At 60.6% G+C, this 19563-nt stretch overlaps 1 protein-coding gene across 4 annotated transcripts in view; it reads left to right on the plus strand.

Annotated features, from left to right (window-relative positions):
* The first annotated feature begins 854 nt into the window (after positions 1 to 854).
* The window catches only part of PTPRU (protein tyrosine phosphatase receptor type U), a 55623-nt gene continuing 36914 nt past the window's right edge, over positions 855 to 19563 (plus strand). For 3 of the 4 annotated variants that reach the window (XM_080566729.1, XM_080566731.1, XM_080566730.1), the window contains exons 1-2: positions 857 to 1111; positions 14064 to 14192. In XM_080566729.1, the coding sequence (XP_080422855.1) occupies positions 1039 to 1111; positions 14064 to 14192 (202 nt within the window). In that variant the 5' untranslated portion in view covers positions 857 to 1038. Of the gene's footprint in view, positions 1112 to 14063; positions 14193 to 19563 lie in introns of all 4 variants that reach the window. The other variant, XM_080566732.1, reaches the window with a different exon arrangement.

Below are 19563 nucleotides of genomic sequence, written 5' to 3' on the forward strand. Positions count from 1 at the left end.
CCCAGCTTTGAACCCCCCCCTTGCAACCTTGCACCCCCCTTGCAACCTTGCACCCCCCCAGCCCTGCACCCCACTGCAGCTGAGGACCCCCCCCAACTGCAACTGTACGGCCCCCAGCCTTGCAACCGCCTTGCAACCTTGCACGCGCTGCAGCTGGGGACCCCCCCTTTGCAACGGGTGACACCCCCTGCAACTGGGGACCCCCCAGGCTGCAACCGTGACCCCCCCAGCCTTGCAACCCCTCCATGCAACTGGGGACCCCCCCTGCAATTGTCCGTGTGCTGCAACTGTGCAGCCCCAGCCTTGCAACACCCCCCCCCCGTGCGACCTTGCACCCCCTGCACCTGGGGACCCCCCAAACTGCAGCCGTGCCCCCTGAGCCTTCCCCCCCCCCTTGCAACCTCGCACCCCCAGCAACTGGGGACCCCCCCTTGCAACCTTGCACCCCCCCAGCCTTGCACCCCCAGCAACTGGGGACCCCCCCTTGCAACCTTGCACCCCCCCAGCCTTGCACCCCCTGCAACTGGCGACCCCCCCTTGCAACCTTGCACCCCCCCAGCCTTGCACCCCCAGCAACTGGGGACCCCCCAAACCACAACCGTGCCCCCCCCCTCCCCTTTTCCCCTCCCTCCGCCCCCCCCTTTCCCCCCCCTTCCCCCTCCCCGCGGGGGCGGGGCCGCGCCCCCCCCTCCTGCCGCCAGGGGGCGCCCCCCCCCCTTTGCCCGTAGGTCCCGGGGGCGGAACGGCGGAGCTGGGGGGGGGGGGGGGGGGGAAGGCTTTGGGGGGGCGGGTGGCGAAGTGGGGGGGGCCCGCGGGTGACGTCAGCGCGGCGCGGGGCCGCCGCTATTTGAGGCGCGGGGCGGGCGCCGGGGCCCCGCTGCGCCGCCCGCAGCGACCGCGGGGCCCGCAGGCGGCGGTGGCCGCCCCCCCCCGCCCCCACCCCCGCCCCCCCCCTTCCCCGGGGGCCCCCCCCCTTTCCTCCTCCGGCCTCCCCTTTACCCCCCCCCCCTTCCCCTCCCCTTCCCCAAAGCCCGCACCATGCGCAGCGCCCGGGCGCTGCTGCTCGCCCTCGCCCTGCGGGTCTGCGCCCTGGACACCGAGACGCCCTCCGGTGAGGGGGTTTGGGGAGGGGGGGGGGGGTCGCTTTCGGTCGCCCCCGGTCGCTTTCGGTCGCCCCCGGTTGTTTTCGGTCTCCCCCGGTTGCTTTCGCTCGCTGCCGGCTGCTTTGTGCGCGCTCCGCCGGAGCCCCGCGTTCCGCTGGGGGGGGGGAATTTGGGGGGGGGGGGTTCCGGTCCCGGTGCACGGCTCTGTCCCCCCCCCGTCCCGTCCCGGTGCCCCCGCAGCCGCCGCTCCCGTCCCCGTCGGGGCTCCGCCGCGTTGCTCAGCCCGGCAGCGGGGCTCGGCGCCGCTTCGGGGACGGGGGGGTCCCCGGGGTTTGGGGGGGGGGGGGGGGTCTTGGGGTGGGGGGGAGTGAAGGGGTCCGGTGCTCCCCCCCCCCCCCCTTTTGTCCCCTCCGGTCCCCAGCACGGCTCCGGGAACAGGTGGCGGCTGGCAGCGCGCTCCGCTCGCAGCCCGGCGCTGTGCTGCGGGGTTATCATTAGAGCTTCCCCAAGGAAGGTGTTATTATTATTATTTTTAATTATTATTTTTTAATTTCGACATTTCCCCTCCGCCGGCTTCCCCTGCCCGGCCCCCAGCCGCTCTGCAGGGCCAGGAGCACAGCCCTGGGGTGCGGCAGCCCCACTGCTCCCCCCCAAAATTGGGGTACCCAGGGGGGTCTGTGGGTTTGGGGCCGTGCTGGGTGCGGGTCTGGGGAGGTGCGGGCACGGGGGAAACTGAGGCACGGGGCAGAAGGGACCCCGCTGCTGCAGCTGCCGGCTGCTGGGAGCCGCTCCCTGCTTCGGGGCTGGGTTTTGCCTCCTCCTTTCCTGTTTTCCTTTCACTTCGGGGCGCAGCGGCTCACCTGCGCGCAGCCCCGGCGCTGGCGCACGGAGGGGTTTGGTGGTGGCCCCGCTCCGAAAATTATAAATGGTGCCGGGGAGCTCCATCGGGCTCACCTGTGTGGTGGGTGCGATGGGGAAACTGAGGCACGGGGCTTTGCAGGGTCCACTGCTGGAGGAAGGGGCTTCTGCCCCCACCCCTGGTGCTGGGGGGTCCGGGGCTGTGCTGCTCCCCAGCCCCGTGTGGGGTTTTTTTTCCCCTCGTAGCATCCCGGTGTTGTCACATCTGGTCCGCAGCAGCCTGCGAGGGGTGGTGGTAGCGGGGTCCGTGTCCGGAGCGTCACGGCGCGTGGAGTGGGGATTGTGCTGGGCGGTTTTGGGGGATCGTGGTGGTTTCCCCAAAGGGGGGCTGCAGGGGACCACCCGCCCGCCTGGGGAGCGGGATGGGGCTGGGTTTGGATGGGGAAGGGGCTCGGGATGGGGTTTGCGTGCTCCCAGGCGAGCCTCTTCCCTCCCGTGGGCCTCGGTGTCATGCCCACGAGCTGACATTTGCCGAGGACAGGCTCCAGCCCGAGCCGTGGGCTGCTGTGAGCTGGAGCTGCACAGCCCCGCGTGCCTCCGCTCAGCGCTTCCCCCGGTACAGGCAGCGCCCGACCTGCCTCCAGCCCGATGGGCTCCCTCGCCCTCACTGCAGCCGGTGCTTTTCCGTAAATCCCAGGGTAAATCGCAGTGTCTGGGGCTCGGTGACCCGGCATCGTGAGCCGGGATGGGTGCCCGGTGCCCTGTCCCCCCGGGATGCTCCCTGCTCCGGGAGTGAACTTCAGTGATTTGTTAAAGATTTGTTAAAATTTCCCAGTGGCTGAGCTGTCGGCACCGTCTGTGTTGCGTACATCACAGCGGGGTTTTTTATAGGGGAGGGTCCCTTTGGTGGCGCCCTTGGGTGCTCCGGTGGGGGCTGCTCTCGAGGGGTGCCCCGGTTTGGGCTGCCTGTGCCCTCCAGCACCAGCTTGGGGTGCTTTCCAGCAGCACCTGGGGCGTGCGGCAGCAATTAGCAGCAATTACGCAAATAAAATATTAGGGTTTGTAGCTTTCCCTTAGGAGGAGGTTTCAGGTGGAGCCCAAATCTGAGGTTTGGGGCTCCTCTGGTGGCACCAGGACGATGGTTTCGGGGTGAGCAGTGGAGGGGTCGGCACGGGTGAGCTTGGCCTCTCCCCTGACCCCGTGGCCGCGCTTTCGGGGCCGGGTGAGCGCGAGCGGCCGCATTCCCCTGGGTCAGGGATTGGGGTCGGGGAGCGGAACAAATCTGGCGGCGTCACCCTGGCCGTTAACGGCCGCGTCTTTGTCAGAGGAGGCTGTGGGGTCGCCGCGGGGTGCTGGGGACAATGGGGGATGCTGGGGACAATGGGGGATGCTGGGGACAATGGGGGATGCTGCAGCTCAGCGTCCCCATGCAGGGGTCAGGACCCCAGGGGCTGGTGCAGATCTGGGGACTCGTGTCGCCAGCGGCCCCCTCGCTGGTGCTGGGCATGGGATGTTTTTTTTTCCCCTCCCTGCCTCTTCTGCTGTGTTGGGAAGAATCTTTGCTTGCTGTTTTTGCTGCATTTTGGGGCTTTTTAAGCTGTGCTCCGTGCTGCTGTCGGGCACTGGGGTGAGGGCTGGCTGTGGGGTGCCGCATCCTGCAGCACCTGGATGGTGTGGGCACGCTGTGTCCCTCCCGGGGTGCTCTGAAAAATCCTGCTCACATCAATGTCCCCGAGTGTGCCCTGGGTTGAGCTTTTCTGCTCCCGTGCTCCCTTATTTTTGGCTCTCTCGTGTGGTCCCCTCTTCCCAGGAGCCGGAGCGCAGTGGGCTTCGCTGTCCGTGGGGGTGAAGCAGAATTTGGAGATGCTCCATGGTGTCAGAGCCCATGGACGGAGCCGGAGCTGTGGTCCCATGCCCGTGGCGGGGGGCTGCAGCGCTGCTTTTCTCCCCCAGAGGTTTGCAGTTGCGTTTGCTTTTCTTTTGCCCTTTTCTCCCCGCTCCGGAGCTGGTGCTGCTCTCCCCGGGTCGTGTTTTCCCCGGCCGCGGGCGGGTGCTTGGACCTGCCCTGGGATCCTGGTGAGTCACCTCTTGGCCCGCGCCGAGCATTTTTTCCTTTCTTATCCAAACGAAGATGAACCATCCAAATCCCTGCTTCCTGGGGAGGTTTCCCTGCATGAAGCCAGCGGGATCTGGCCCTGGAAGACAACGGCGGCCGCTCGCCGGTGGCTCCAACCCCTGCCTCCCCACTGCCAGCTGCTGGGGACGGTGTACCCCCGATTGCACTGGAAGGAAGCTTTTCTTTGCTCACAGCCACTTCTTGGCACGGTGCACGGAGCCCTGAGCCCCTCGGTGCTCTGCTCACCCTCTTCCTGCCAGGGGACGCCCCCCAAAAATCCCCTCCTGTCCGTGCCCCCCCCAAGGCGTTCGCTGCTTCCCTACCAGCAGCCGTGCAGGGGTTAAGCGTGCGGGGCTGGAGGCAGGGGCAGGTAAATCCCTTCCGCATGCTCAGAGCTGGGAGGTGGCAGGGCTCGGGAGAGCCTTATCAACACAGCCCTGCCATCTGCCTGCTTAAACCTCCATAAATAAGCTTTTTAATAATCTATTATTAACATGCACTATAATTGTCTTATTAGACATGTCTGGGAACCTTTCGTTACTGCCTGATTAAATGTCAGATTCCCAAACCTCCTTCTCTCCCCAGTGGCAGCCGGGGGGGGGGGGGGGGGGGGGTGCTTTGCAGCTGGCTTTGGGCACTGCTTTTATGTCCCTGGGGTCCCCACCATGTCCCTGGGGTCCCCACCGTGCCCCGTCCCCCGGGAGCAGGGGGAGCAGCAGCCTCGTGCAGGGCACGCTTCCACCCCGCGTGGATTTGGAGGGGGGACTCGTGCCGTGGCCCTTGCCCTTCCAGGCTGCAGAGCCTGGGGAAACCGAGGTTTTTCCCTCCAGGCTGAAGCTGCGGCCCGGGGAGACCTGGGCGAGGAGGATTCCCAGTGCGTTCCCCCCCACCCCCCCACCCCGGGCTGATTGCCTCCTTGTTGGCAGCCTTAAAATAAATCCGTCCTGGAGACGGAGCGCTCTCTTTCCGCCGCAGATGGCCTCTTCAAACCCCGCTCCCTGGCTGCCTGGCAGAGGCCGCTGTTGATTTTTTAGCGTGGGGACGCATCCGGGTGGGTGCCCGGACCTGGCACGGCTGTGGGACATCCTGAGGACACCGGGACCTGCTCAGGACCTGCTCGTCCTTGCTTTCACCCCCCCCACCAGGGCAGCCCTGGGGAGGAAGAGGAGGAGGAGGAGGGGTGGTGGGAGCTGGCAGGCGCCGCAGGGACTTCCCTCTCGCTGCCTGAGCTGCGCTGGGTGTTTGTCGAGCTCTTTTCCTTTCCCGGCGCTGGGAGCGGCTTCTGCTACACCCGCTGTGTGGATCCAAAGTCCAGCGCTGCTCCCAGCGAGCTCAGGGACAGCCCTGTCCCCTCCCCAAGCTGGTGCTGGGGGGGGGCACACAGGCCGGCTGGGGGTCCTGCAGTCACCAGCGCTGCCCTCACCTGCGTGCCGTGGGCTGCGAGGTGCTGGCAGAGCAGCCGTCGGCTGCCTCCTGTCCCCGGCAGCTCCCCGGCTTCACCCGAGGTCCTGGGCTGGGAGCGACGTCCTGGGGGCACCCACACGACACAGGTTTGGGGGGGGCTGCGGCTTTGCTGCGCCCCAGCTCCCCCTTCCCCAAAGCGGAGCCCGTGGGGCTGCACCCTGCTGGGGCCGTCCCCGTGCCTCTGACCCCAAATCTGGGGGTGCCCGTGGCTCTGCTGCGGCTCGGCGGCGGGGGCTGCGCCGTGCGGTGCCACCGCCGCCAGAGGGAGCGGGGACACGGAGCTGCTGCTGCTGCATCAGCGGGGTCCCCACGTCTGGGGACACTGCGTGCACCCCTCGGTGCTGGAGGGACCCTGTCCTGGGGGGTGGGGGGGTACAGGGCTGCAGTGCTGCAGCTGGAGGGGGCCAATGTATTGTGGCCAGAGAAACACTGAGTTTATTTTAATTTTATTTTTTTTTTGTGGTTTGGCTCTAAAAATGTTGGGCAATCGCCCGTAGCAGGGTGGTTGCAGCGGTGCAAAATTCCACTGCGGGGAGCCTCTTGCTTTGGGAGCCCCCCCCAGCAATTGCTTTGATTGCTTGCCCCCCCCACCCCGTGGATCAGCTCTTGCTTGGCTTCGTTAAGTTAACGAGGGCTGTGGCTCCCCGGACAGCACGAGGGGGCTGCGGTGACCTGATGTGCTGTAATGAGGCCGCTGTCCCTGTGGTTGTTCTCGGTGCTGGTGGCCTCGACCGGGGCAGCAGAGAGGAGCCCTGGCAGCCCCGGGGCGTCCGAGCCGTGCGTGCATCCCTGTGCATGAACAACCCCGCACAATTAGCCCAATTAGCCCAGCCGGGGAGCAAGCGTCGCTCCAGTCCAGTGCGCTTCATCTATGATGGCACCATGGGGACGATGGCACCGCAGGGACAAAAGGGCTGCTCCCACCCGGCTGCTCCCCGGTGAGGGGCTTTGTCTTTGGGGCACTGCCCGGGGTCTTCACGTCGTCAGGGGGAGCCAGCTTTCCTGGGATGAAGGCGGTGGAGCATCACAACTGCTTGCCCGGGGAGATGGAGGCAGGCTGGATGGACGGACGGACCACGGACAAACGGCGTTTCCTTGCTTGGATGGACCTGGAGGTGCCCGCAGAGCTGCTGCAGCTATAGGGGATGCTCTGCGGGGTGCAGCTGCCCCTGGCCATGCGCTCAGCCGCGACCTCCCTGCGTGGTGCTGGTGCCCCTGGGTTGGATGTCCGAGGGTGTCCCACGTGTCTCGTGTGCCCTTACGCAGAGCTGGCAGAGCCTTTGGGGTCGCTGGGAACCTCTGAAGACTTTGCTTTGTGGGGCAATGAGCAGCCTGAGCTGTGACAGCAGGGATTCAACAGCAAACTGAAACGTGTGCCCGGTCCCGGGCTGATCCCAAGTCACGCAGAGAGCAAAGCCCCGCTCTGAGCCGGGCGGGATGGCATCGGGTGGCACTGCGGGGCTGCGGCCATCGGCGGTGCTGCAGGGACCTGTTAGACTCATTAATGCCCCGTGTAATTAGCTGAATAAATGCTTCTCACATCATCGTCAGCTGCAATTTGCCTGATGGTGTTAGCGGAGCAGGGAGGGCTCCTGTTGACTTTGCACCGGTGGTGCTGCTGCACATGGGGGGGCTGCAGGGCTCCTGCCCAGCCCTGCCTTTTCCCAAGGACTCTCCCTGTGCTGTTCATTTTTTTTTTGCTGTATTTTCAGCCTCGTGGTCGCTGTCTCACTCCTTGCTGAGTGATAAAGTCCCATCAATTTTTTTTTCCTTTTTTTCCACGGCCAACAACCGACCTGCTTTACTTTTGCATTAACAGCATCAAACTAAAGCAGCGCATCTCTGCACGGGGAGAAAGTATTTCTTTTTAATCACTTACTCGGTAACTTACCCGGGCTCTTGCCCGTTTGCTGCTGTTCGCCTGGAGGGGTGTGTGGGGCTGTATCCTGCCTGCTGGGTGCATCCCCAGGACACGCCAAAAACCCAGCCCCGATGAGCAGGTCCCTGTGTGGGAGAAGCCGGAGCGATGCAACGGACGGAGGGGAAAAGGGAGGAACGAAGCTGTGCAATGGCCAGGACACAGCAAACCCAGCACCCGGCGCTGGGCTCGTGCGTTTATCCTGTTTGCAGCAGATCTCGGGGTTTTGAAAGCTCAGCGTTTTGCTTTCAAGGCGCCGGGTTCACTGAACCTCGTGGTTCAGTGCAGCGAGTTGGCCAGACCTCAGCTCAGCACCCGGGCACCTCGCTGCTGTGTTTTCAGAGGGCTTGGAAACAAAGTGGGGGAGCTCTGAGGCCGGCAGAGCCCTCCCGGGAGCTTGTTTGTATTCCGGAGGAAAGGGAAATTCAATTTTTTGACAAATGACACAGGCCATTTGCAGAGCAAACCTGGCTTTGCAGACAGCGCTGCGAGCGACGGAGGGGAGGTATTAAAAGCAATAAATAAGCTGTTGAGGGAAGGCAGCGGAGGGCTCTCGCGGCTCTGGATTTACAATGTGCTGGCCCCCAGGAACGGCTGCTCTGGAGCCGACACCTGCACGGGGACCTGGAGCTGTTACCTGGTGCACGAAGGGGCACAGGGGTGTGGGGCTGGGGGCTTGCTGTCCACCCCTGGCAGCACAGAGAGGGCGTGGAGACCCCAAGAGTGCTCTGCAGGTGGATGGGATCCTGCTGAATCCCCCCACTGGTGTTTTTTTTTTTGGCTCAGCTGCATTGTGCACCTCTTCCCAGTTTTCCCTGCCATGGGGGATTCTGCAGGGGGAGCAAGCAGGCAGGGGGCTTGCTCACATCAGCCCTGTTGCCACCTTTAAGCCTGCGCACCGCTCTCCCCTCCTCGTTTTTCACGGCTCACCCCAGCCAGGGAGGGTGATGCCGACCTGGATTTTGCAACGGGATGTGCTCCTGGTCTGCCCCGACCTTCCTCCCCTCTCCTCCTCCTCCTGCCCGCTTCACTTACAGGGGCAGGATGCTTTTTTCCCCTTTGGGGTTGCAGCACAGGGATGTTTTGGGACTGCTGCAGGGAACTGAGCTCCTCAAAGCCATCTCACGAGGGCTGTCCTCTTGCAGTCCCCGTCATGCTGCAGGTGCACAGCTCTTCCAAACCACAGGTGGCCCCGCTCTGGGTGTTGTGAGGCCATAAATAATGGGGCTGAGCCCCCTGGCACCGCCCCGTGGTCCATCACCAGAGGCTTTGCCCTCTGGCGTGCTGCTCCTTGCTGCAGCGAGGTGGTACCCAGAGGGTGAGAGGCTGCATCCCTCCCTCTAGAGGGGGATTTATTCCAGAAAACCTTTTTTTTTTTCCTTTATTTTCCCCGCATGTTTTCTGCAGCCCGGGCTGCTGTTGGAGCCCCGCAAGGGTGCCATGATGCTGCTGCCCCTGTGCCTGTCCCGGGGCTGCTTATTTCACTGCCCTGACCCATGCTGGTGAGCGTCTCCATGTGCTCAGGGCTTTCCATGTGCTTGTTGCTTCCCTAAAATCAGCATTTTGCCCTCACGGAGCCTTCAACACAGCCATTGGCCCCTGGTGGTAATAACGGGGAGAAAAGACACTCGAGTGCCTTTTTTTTTTTTTTTTTTTCCATTCCCCCCCCCCCCCCAAGGCCAGGTGGATGAGAGCTGCCTGCACGTCAGCCCAAGGGCTGTAATTGCGCCGTGAGCAATCGATAACTGCAGGACGGAGGTTTCCAAAAGCCTGCGTTTGTTTTTCTTCCGATGCTGTAGAAGAGGCAGCCCTGACTTTGTTAATTAAGCGATGGTTAATTACGAAAGCACTCGCGTTGCAGCTTGGTGGCCTGCAGCCAGCCCCTTTTCTTGTTGCATTCTCCCGGCGTTGCGTTTCTCTGCGTTGCGTTTGCTCCCCGAAGGCTCCCGGTTGTCCGCAAGGGGTCCGGGTCTCCCCGTCCCCACCTGCGGCTCTGCGGGGCTCAAGAGTGGGGGCTTTGCAGGTGAAACCCGTAACGGGAGACTTCAACAGGCCCAAAAAATGGATTTATGACTTCTGTAGTTGCTGGTAGACGGATATTGTTCTCTTAGTCCTGCGCTTTCCAAACACCGAGGTTATCAGGCATAAGTGACTTATTATGCAAATCCTCTGTCTTAATATCTGGCTGTTCTCTCCCTGGAATTGCATTGGCTAAACCCCATGCGTTATTGGAGCTGCTAATGTTTACACATTAGCTTCTTTGGCTAATATACAAGGCTTCAAGTTGCAAATTGATGTTTCTTACAGCTGAGCAAATTATTTTTCTATTAAATGCAATATTTAAAATGATTTGGAGAAGCAAAACAAACTACTGGCAAGAATTTTAATGGAGCTGCTTTCCATATTCTTCTAATCAGCTTTTATCGGGTCCAGGAAATCAGTAATTTTTTTTTAAAACGTTTCTATTTCGCCGGAGTGGGGAGAGGAGGAGAGGCAGGGAGTGGGCTTGTTGTAATCTCTGGTGCGTGTAACGCAGGAGGTGACTTGCACGTGGCTGTTGTGCTTGTGTCCCAGGCCCTTCGAGCGTGCAAAATGCAGCTGGTTGGGTACTTAGCTCCCTTCTGCCTGGACTAAAGGGGCATTTAAGCTGTGGGGACTCAAATCAGTGGGATTCGGGGCTTTGAGGGGCTGTGGAGCCGTGGCGGTACGGGACGGAGGTGCCGGGATGCTGTGGCACGGCGGGTTTTTGGAGGAGCGGGGCTGCGGTGCCCAACTCCGCCGGGTGCTTGGCAGCGCCCGCGCTTGGCTGTTCGGGCAGGAGCACAGGCTGTGTCCCCCTGCCCAGGGACCGTGCCGAGGGAATCGCCTGGAAATAGTGGCAGGGGAAGGGCTGGCGTCCCATGGCCCTGCGTGTCCCTGGGGCTGGGCGTCGCTGCCTGCTGTTCCTGTCCCGGTGTGCGGCCCCATTGCTCTCGGTCCTGCTGGGGCTGGAGGGGCATCGTCCCCCAGGGGTCGGGGCTGGGCCCACGTTGTTCAACTTCTTCACCAAGGACCTGGACGAAGGAACGGGGTGCACCCTCAGCAAGGCTGCTGATGGCACGAAGCTGGGAGGAGCGGCTGGTAGCCCCGAAAGCCGCGCTGCGTTTGGAGGGACCTCGACAGGCTGCAGGGTTGGGCCGAGAGGAGCCTCAGGAAGTTCAGCAAGGCCAAGTTGTGCCCAGGGACAGGACGAGAGGCAACGGGCCCGAACCGAAGCACAGGTGGTGCCGGCTCAGCGTGAAGGGACACATCTGTGCCGTGAGGTGATGGAGCAGTGGGACAGGCTGCCCAGAGAGGCTGTGGAGTCTCCTTCTCTGGAGATATCCGAAACCCATCTGGATGCCATCCTGGGCAGCGCGCTCCAGGTGATCCTGCTCAGCAGGGGGGTTGGCCCAGATGATCTCCAGAGGTCCCAGATGATCTCCAGAGGTCCCAGATGATTTCCAGAGGTCCCAGATGATCTCCAGAGGTCCCTGCCAACCTCGGCCATCCCGGGGTTGTGTGATCGGAGCGGGGCACCCCATCGCAAGCACTCCGTGGGGATGGCAGGTTCCTGGGCCTGCAGCACCCTCGCTGGGGCTACGGGGTGGGGGGGGCTTTGCGTATGGGTGGGGATGGAAACGAGAGCATCTGGCACTTGAGAGAGGTCTTGGCCGATGGCCCGGGGTTGCTGCAGGGGTGCCTGATTCCCGTGGCTCTGGGGAGCAGTTCGGCTGCGGCCTCCCTTTTAAAGCTTCCCTTTTTTTGAAGCCTCCCTGCCTCCAGCGGCCGAGCCCCGGAGGGCGTTGGGCGGCCCCGTTGGCGCGGGCGCCTTTTCGAGGCCGCTCCATAAAAGCGAGGGGAAGCCCGCGGAGCGCGTCCCGCGGCGCGGGAGGTTAAACAGCGAAGGTTTAAGTGTGTAATTAACTCCGAAACGAGAGCGGCACAGCCTCGGCGGATGAAAGAGCGCCGGGCAGGCTGGTGGGCAGGCGTCCACGCGGGGATTTAATGAGACGCCGTCAACTGCGCGCGCGCTTCTTCGTCCTTTCCCTCCCTCCTCTGCACGGATCTGTCGTGTCCCTGCAGTCCTCTGCTCCTTCCCTTGTGGCTTGGGGGGGGTTAGGCTAATTTGGGATGCTCGAGCATCGTCTGGGCTGCATCGAGCCGTCGGGACCAGGCAGTCACGCCCTCGGTGGTATTTTTATCCGCTCTTGCTGTTGGAACCGCTCCTCCCGTGGTGCTCGCTGCATTTAGCCCCGCACGGAGCTGCTTTTACCCTGGCGTCGAACCAAGGCAGGGGCCGGGGTGCGGGGCTCTGTGCTTCCACCTGGGGGATTTTAGGGAGCATCTGGGCCCGGAGTGACTCCTGCCAGCCACATCCCGCTGCCAGCAGGGTTGGGTAAAACCATCCCTGTGTGTGCAAAAGGGGATTTTTAGGTAGCGGGGAAGGCCTATTTTGGTTTTAAGCATGTTGATAAAGCCTTAATTTTTGGGGAGCAGCTCAGCGTGGGAGCAGCCAGCTCTGTCCGTGCCCCGCTGGACTTGTCACAGCCGCTGGAGGATGCTTGGGACACTGGGGTGTTGGGGCTGGGTGCTCCTTTTGGGGAGGGAGAAGGGGCTGGGCAGAGCCCGGGGGTTTGCAAGCGCAGGAGGAGGCTGCCTCTGCCCCAGCGGTGGGAATGGTCCCTGGGAGCCTCGGGGAATCCTTTTTGTCTGGTACATGGGGCTCTGCAGCCCCAAATACCTTGCGGGGTCCTGCTGCTTTCCCTCTGCTTCCTCGGGCAGGATAAAGCAACCCCATGAACGAATTTCTCCCTCCTACAATATCCCATCTCAACAGACTTTGGAAGGAAACACATGGGCTTTTTTTTTTTTTTTTTAACATCACTTGGCGCTTAGAAATTTCCAACACTTATTTTGCCTTTTTTTTCCCCTTTCCTTCATGGAAAATTTTGACAGATTTCTGCTTTTTTTTTCCCTCCCATTAGGAAGCCAAGCCAAGCTTCAGGCTTTTTAAGCTCTGGCGGGGCTGGTGATGGGAACCAGCCGGGGCCGCATCCGCGCGTGGGCACGGCAGGCGCGGCAGCGGCAGGGTCGGCGTTGGGAGCTGAGCAGCACAAACGGCCCATTTAGAGAGGGATTTGAGAAAACCGTCAGGGCTCCGCTCCTTCGGTCCTATGAATAGGAGAGGATGTGCTTTTAGGCTTTGTGAAAGAAGTTTCCCGTTCGCGTGGTTCTGGGGAGAAAAAGAGCTCGACGCTGTAGTTGGTGCTTTAAAAAAACGAGTGTAAAAGGAGAAAAAGCCTCAAATCTGTTCTCATATATGAAAGTGTCGAGAGACATAATTTTTTTTTAAGTCTTACAGGATTTTTTTGCAGGGGTTTGACTTGGCAACGTGGCTGTTTTGGGGCTGTTTGCAGCAAAAAGGCATCCCTAGGTCCCTGCTGTAGCCTTGTAGGGGAAGATCCCAGTCTGGTTTCATCCCGTTGCCCCCAGGGGGTTGACACTGCCCCTGCCACGGTCCCACTGGTGTCCCCACCACGGGTGGCTTTGCACAAGAGATATTTGTCTGTGTGTCCCCTGCTTGCTAGGGCAGGGAGCACAACCTGCACCAGCACAAACCCCCCAGCAGCGGGGAGGATTAACCGATGTAATTTGGGGATAAAATACAAAAAAAGAGAACAAAACCCCAAAAAACACACCCCGGCCCGGGCTTTGCTTTCCTTCCGGCCCATCAGGGGATGTTTGTCTTTGTTCTTTCTGCTTGCTCAGGGCTTTCCTAACGTGCCTGCCCTCGCCAGCCTAGGGGCTCGTGTTAATTATCACTGGAGCCCCAGTGCTTGTAATCAGTGATTTTAGCAGAACAACGGGGCAGTGTTAATGAGCCGGCCTGGAGCAGCTCCCCAGAGCCCAGGGGCTGGCACACGGAGGGGAAGGATGCGGAGCCCCGCAGCCCGGGGATGCTCATCTTTCAGGTTTGCTCTTTGCAAGGGGAAAAAGCAAAAGCCCCCAGTTCACAAATAAAGGGGCACGGGGGTGCCAGCCGCGGCTGGGGGCTCGGCAACGGGCTTGTGGGGTGGGATTGCTGCTTGGGGGTCTTGGCTGGGACCCGATGCTGGCGTGTCAGGCAGTGCAGAGCTCACAGTCTAAGGGTCAGAGAGGGATTTTTGCAGTCGCAAGTTCTGGCGCGATGGCTGCGGTGCAACAAGGAAACCCCCGTTGCAGTACCCGGCCCCGGGTGGCAGAGCCGTGAGCTGTGTCCTGGCTCCCACGCTGCAGCTCAGCCGGGAGGGACGTAACCCCTCTGCCCCCCGAGCTGAGACCTGGCAGCTCGTTTCACTGCTGGGGGAACCCAATGGGAGGGCAGGGCAGAGGCAGCCGACGGGTCCTGTCCTCGCCCAACCCCTGGCAGCGTTTGCGGCTGCACGGGGCAGCTCTGCTCCTGCGTTGGCAGCAGTGAGAGCGGGGGGAGAGATGCCCACCCCCCCCCCCTCTTTTGGGAGATGCAGCAGCATCCATCCCGGCTGGGATTTCGGGGAGGGAGCAGCTGGTTTGCGGGGGCACTGACGCGTCTGTCTGTCCGCAGCGGGCTGCACCTTCGAGGAGGACGACGACCTGACCCAGTGCGAGTACAGCCAGGGCGAGGATGACGACTTCGGGTGGGAGCTGGTCCGCAGCTACATGATGCCGCACCTGACGGCCGACCTGCCCCACGGTGAGTCCCGGCCCCGCGGGCGTCTGCCCCAAACCCATCCCCTGCCCCGGAGCCTGGGATGGTAAGCACCCCTCGGGGCGCTTGGGTCGTGATTTATCCTCGGTTTTGGGGTCGGGGTGCTGCTGTGCCCGATGGCGAGGTGTGGTGAGCTGTGTCGGTCCTTGGCATGGCACAAAAGGATGCTGCATGGCCCCAGGGGTGTCACAGCTTGGGGACGTGGGGCACGGGGCCCTGCTGCCGCTGCAGGGAGGTGTCCCCGCAGCCCTGGGCTCTCCCCGCTGTGGCGCTGGGATGGCAGCAGCTTGCCTGGGTCTCTGCAGCATCTCCTGCGACGTGCGCCCAAGCTCATGGTGCCAAATTCCCCATCTGTTGTGGAGTGCTGCATCTGCAGCCCCTGCCCTGCCTCGCCAGCACGGGAGCCCCAAAATCCTTCTTTGCAGGCACCTTCAGCAGCTCTCCCTGCTGGGGCACCCATCTGCTCGTTCCTTGGTGCTCGTGACAAGGTCCCATCTCCGGGAGTCGTGGCAAAGAGAGAAGTGTGTTTCTGGCTCTTGCAGTGTGGGGAGAGGCTTTTGGCTGTGAGCTGCGATTCAGTTCAATGCGAATCGAATTTCTTCTCTTTTTTAAAATCTCGTTGCTTTGGAGCCACTCTTTTTTATTTTGTGGGTCCAGCTCCTTGCTCTGATGGCCGAGCTGTCGGAGTGGGTGTTTTGCTCGGGGACTTTGCTCATCCCAGCCCCACGCTGCGTCCCGGTGTGTCCCCACGGAGCTGTCCCCACGCCCAACGGCCCCGAGAGGCACCCAGAAGCCAGATCCCACCCTGAGGCTGGGCAGAAAGAGGGAAAATCCGGTTTGTAGCTGGAGAGTAAAAATGACTTGTCATTCGCTACTTCTTAGAAATCTCGTCACCGCTCCATCAGCCTGCCTCCAGCTGCTCTTGGGCTTGGCTTGCTTCTCCCCTCTGCTAATCCTCTCTTCGTTTATCTTCTCCTCTTCCCAACACCTTTTTGATCCAGGATTTCTCCCAGCATCCGTGGGGTGCATCCCCGAAGGCAGCAGCCTCCACCGGCTCGGAGGGCTGGGGATGTGCCATGGGGACCAGCACGTCCCAGGCACCGCAAACCAGCCTCGGCCACCCACCGGGGCTGTAGGGCTGCTGGCAGCTCCTCCCCGACGGTTGTCCGAATAATTGCTTTAAACCGAATTAACCTAATTTGTGCTCTGATGGGGCTCACCTGGGGGCAGCGAGATGGGGAGCGGAGCTGGGGAGGGGACGCTGGGGATGGATGATGGTGCGTCTCCAGCCCGTAATTGGGGTTTCTATTCGGTTTTCTGCTGTAATTTAAGAGCTGCGCTGAGCTGCTGCAGTTGAAAGCCTGGAGGCTTGTTGGGGGGCTGAAGGGGTCAGGTGGAGACCGCGCTTGGCCACAAAGCTGGGGCTGCTTGCCTTGCTCGAGGATGTAACCGTGGATTAATGAGAAGTGGGGTCTTAAATGGAAGCAAAGAGTTGACCTGTTTATTCCGCTGGAACTCAGGGGCGCAACCGTCTGCGGTGCTGAGCTACGAGAGCGTGTGGCAGGGCAGGGTCCGGCCCTGGGAAGTGCCCCTGTCCCCGATGCTGATCAGGGAGAGACGGGTGGCACCCATGGGGGTGCTCGGCCCCTTACCAGGGGGTCCCCAATTGCCCCCCGGGCTGTTTGCAGACAGGGGCACGAGGTGCAGGCAGCACCGTGCCTCTCGGCCCCCTGGCAGCGCGGTAGATGAACGCTATTTCACAGCGCCGTGGCCTCTCCAGGGAGCACTTTACAAAGGAGTCTCGTGGTCCTGGATTAAAATGAGTTTTTATTGGAGATCAGCCAATTTCAAGGAGTGCAGGATTTATTTGAGCGGATGCTGGCTGCCGGCCACCCGCCTCTACCTTTTCTTCCCTCTTTCTTTTTGTTTTCTTGTTGTGTTTGTTTTTTTTCCCTCTCTTTCCGTCTTGACTCGTCTCCCTCTTTCACATAAAGAAGACGGATGGGTCTCTCCCACGTTGCAATCTTGCTTTTTCAGCTCGTTATTGTTCTTTTAAGGGAGAGCGGCGGAGAGCTGGGGCAGGCTGCGCCACCGCTGCCGTGGTGCTGCTGTGCCGGGCACGGGGGCTGCGATGTGGGTTGGAATTTGCTTAATGAGCACCCGAATAAAGCGGGTGCTTGGGTCAATCCCCGCGTGAATCTGCTGGATGGGACAGGGGCAGGATGGAGCACGGGTCTGATTTTTCGAGTGGCTTTCTTTTCTAGGTTTGCATTGCAAAACCATGAGAAAGTTTTCTGTCCACACTCAGTGATATTGGAAAAAATCCCTCCATGGATCCCTGCTTGTCTCTTTTGTATCTCCACGCATCAAACTGCTCCGTGCTCCCAACATCGTCCCCACATGCTGCCACCCCGCTGCCTCTCCTTCAGCTGCAGCCCTGCTTCCCCACCGGCTCCTGCTGCATATCTGTAAAAACCTTGGAAAAAATAACCTTGGTTTTGGCTCCTGGGCAGAGTTACTGTGACATTTCCAAGCGCCCCGTGGCGGTGGCTGGCCAGCCCTTGATGCCGGGGCTCCCTGGGGAGATGCTCGTCCTATGGCTCAGTGCAGAAATTGGGTGCTGGTGCATGCTTCACGTGCCTGCCTCGCTGCCTCTTAATGGCTCTCTCCTTTTATTTTTATTCCCCTTTCTGTGGTTTTGTACAATAAAATCTCAGTGAGATGTGAAAGTGCTCGGGGGGGGGGGGGGGGCACGGCAGCGCCTCCGACCTCCCCGCAGTTTGGAGCCAAGGCTGCCGGAGGTGCTGAGTTGTCCTTGAAGACCTGGTTTGAATCGCAAGGAAGGGATGATGTCCCCAAAATGGGAAAACAAGGCTGGGGACCTTGCACAAGGACTTTGCAGGGACAGGTCCAGGGCTTCCTGCGTGCAGCCCATGCAGGCAGAGCTGGTTTTGCAGCTCAGACCTTCAGATGCGTCTCGCCGACAACTTTAGCCTAACAAATTGATGTTTTTCCCGTCGGGAACATAGTTGGAAACTTATTTCTGTTTTCATTTGAAATATTATTTAGCGCTTTTGAGACTCCTCTGTTTCTCCACCGAGCAGTTGGACTTTTCCCTAAAAGCCCACCTGAAAACTAAATTAAATTAAATTGCCGGTGTCCTCCCAGCCGAGCAGAGGGGCTGCTTGTCTCCGGGGGGGGGCTGGCTCATTACTTGCAGTGACGAAGCGGGGTGACAGCCCGCTGGGCCAGCATGTCAATTAAAACCAACCTTAGATTGGATTGAACGGCGGAGAAAGGATTTAACAAACGACGCGCGGCATCGATCGAGCCGCCTGCGTTAATGGACTCGGCGCGGCCGGGGAAAGGGGGGACGCAGAGGGAAGGATGCTCGCAGGGCTGCCTCCATCCTCAGCCCAGCCACGTCCCCTTCCTGGGGCTGCTGAAGCTGCCTGTTTCGTGTGAGGTTTGCAAATAATTCCCCTACTGTGATTTTTGGAGGGGATTTTTGCTGTAATGCCGGCATATGGACAGGGCTCACAGAAACCCGGCTGCGATGCTGCGTTGTGCTCTGGCTGCTGGGAACCGTCCTGCCCATCCCTGTGGCTCTGGGATGCTGCAGTGGCCTCTTTGCCTCCCCAGCTCTGCTGGCAGCCCTAGGATAATTCTTAATTTCAAGCCCCCCAAGGGCTGCCCATAATGCTGGGACCGAGTGCTGCGGTCCCACCACCTTTTGGAGCTCCCCGTGTGCTGGTGCTGCTCCTTGGGGCACCCAGCCAGGGCCACGCTGCCTCTGTAATCGGGCTGCTTTAAAAAACAACCAGAAGCGGGCTGAAAATTGGAAAAATACCTGCAAACAAGCTCAGGGGAAGCCTCTCCTTGTTCCCTAGCATTTAAAATACCCAACCTGTATGCAGGGGCTTCAGGTGGAGGCAACGCTGGGAGTCGGTGCTGGTCACTTTGGGGGAAAAGGCATTGCAAGGATGCATCGTTACTGCCAGAATGAGCAGCGGGAGCCTGGTTTTTCCATTGCAGCAATACCAGGAAAGAAAATCAAGGAGGAAAATGTAGAGTGTGGGAAGCCTTGCCAGATGAGCTCTGCTGCCCTGCTGCAGTCGGAGCCAGGGGTGTCTAGTCCCAGCTGAGCTAATGGACGTTCTCTGTCTTTAAAATAACTTTTCAGGGGGTTAATTTTAGTCTCGGTCTTTTTATTATTATTTTTTTATGTCCTCTGGCTTTGTTTTGTTTGTGGGCAGGAGGAAGGGCCTCAGTTATCGATGAGAGCCCGGAAGATGGGGTGGGATGTCGGCTCTTGGTGCTGGCATCCCCTGGCCTGAGTGGAGCCACTCTCATCGGTGCAGGAAGAATTTTTCAGGGGAGAAAGGAAAAAACAACCAAACAAAAACCAGAAGGAATAGCTGCATACTGGCTTCCCCTCTGTCCATGAAACGTGTCTGTGTTATCTGAGAAAATAAATTTATTTCACACCGAGCACCTGTCTGGAGGGACTGGGGTGCCTGGTGGCAGTTTTGATCGGTGGATACGGCCCAAATTTTGCTTTTTGGTGATTTCTTTCCCCTTTTGGCCACCCCTCTGCTCCATCGCTCTGGTTCCTAGCTCTAAAGGATGTCGCGGTGTGGTGCCGGTGTTGCTTTTCCCCAGGTGAAGATGGGGCCCGTTGGGTGCTTCGGGGCCAGCCATGGGTGCAGCTCCCAAGTGCCGGGGGGGGCGGACGGATGTCCCCCGGCCTTCGTTAGGCTCTGTCGGTGCCCATGCCCGACACGGTTGAGCCTCTCGCCAGGGGTTGTTGGGAGAAAAGTGTGTGAATTCATGTAAATTAAACAGCGGTGAGAGCTATTAATAATTAAGGGGCTGCTGTCAGGAAAACAACGGTTGACTTGAATAAATGGGCTGGCTTCGTTACTTACAGCGCCTGCTGTTATTAAAGTGGAAGGAATATTAATAGTCCTGTCCTTGCTGTGGGGTGGGGGTGAGGACCAGCTGTGGGACCATGGGTGGCTCTGGGACTCCTGCAGGATTTTGGGGCATAGCCTGGGGGGCGGATGCTGCGTTTTGGGTCCCCTTTGGGCTTTTGGTCCTCATTGGGAATCCCGGGTGGCCCTGGGGCGTGCATTGGCACCTCTGGGCTCATTGCTGGTGGTTTTGGGTGCGGGGCAGAGTCTCTGGTGGCATCGAAGCCACTAACGGGACCTGGTGTCCTGGGGGGACCAGGGCCACGAGCAGCTTGCCCTGGGGTCAGCGGGTCTGATCCTCCCCTCCTCCTCCAGCTGCTGGGTCCCGTTTTGGCATCCTGCTGCTGCCTGGGGCTCCGGCATCCCTCTCTCCCTTGGGGCCC

Source organism: Anser brachyrhynchus (assembly GCF_964034855.1).
Source record: "Anser brachyrhynchus genome assembly, chromosome: 24".
Lineage (NCBI taxonomy): Eukaryota > Metazoa > Chordata > Aves > Anseriformes > Anatidae > Anser > Anser brachyrhynchus.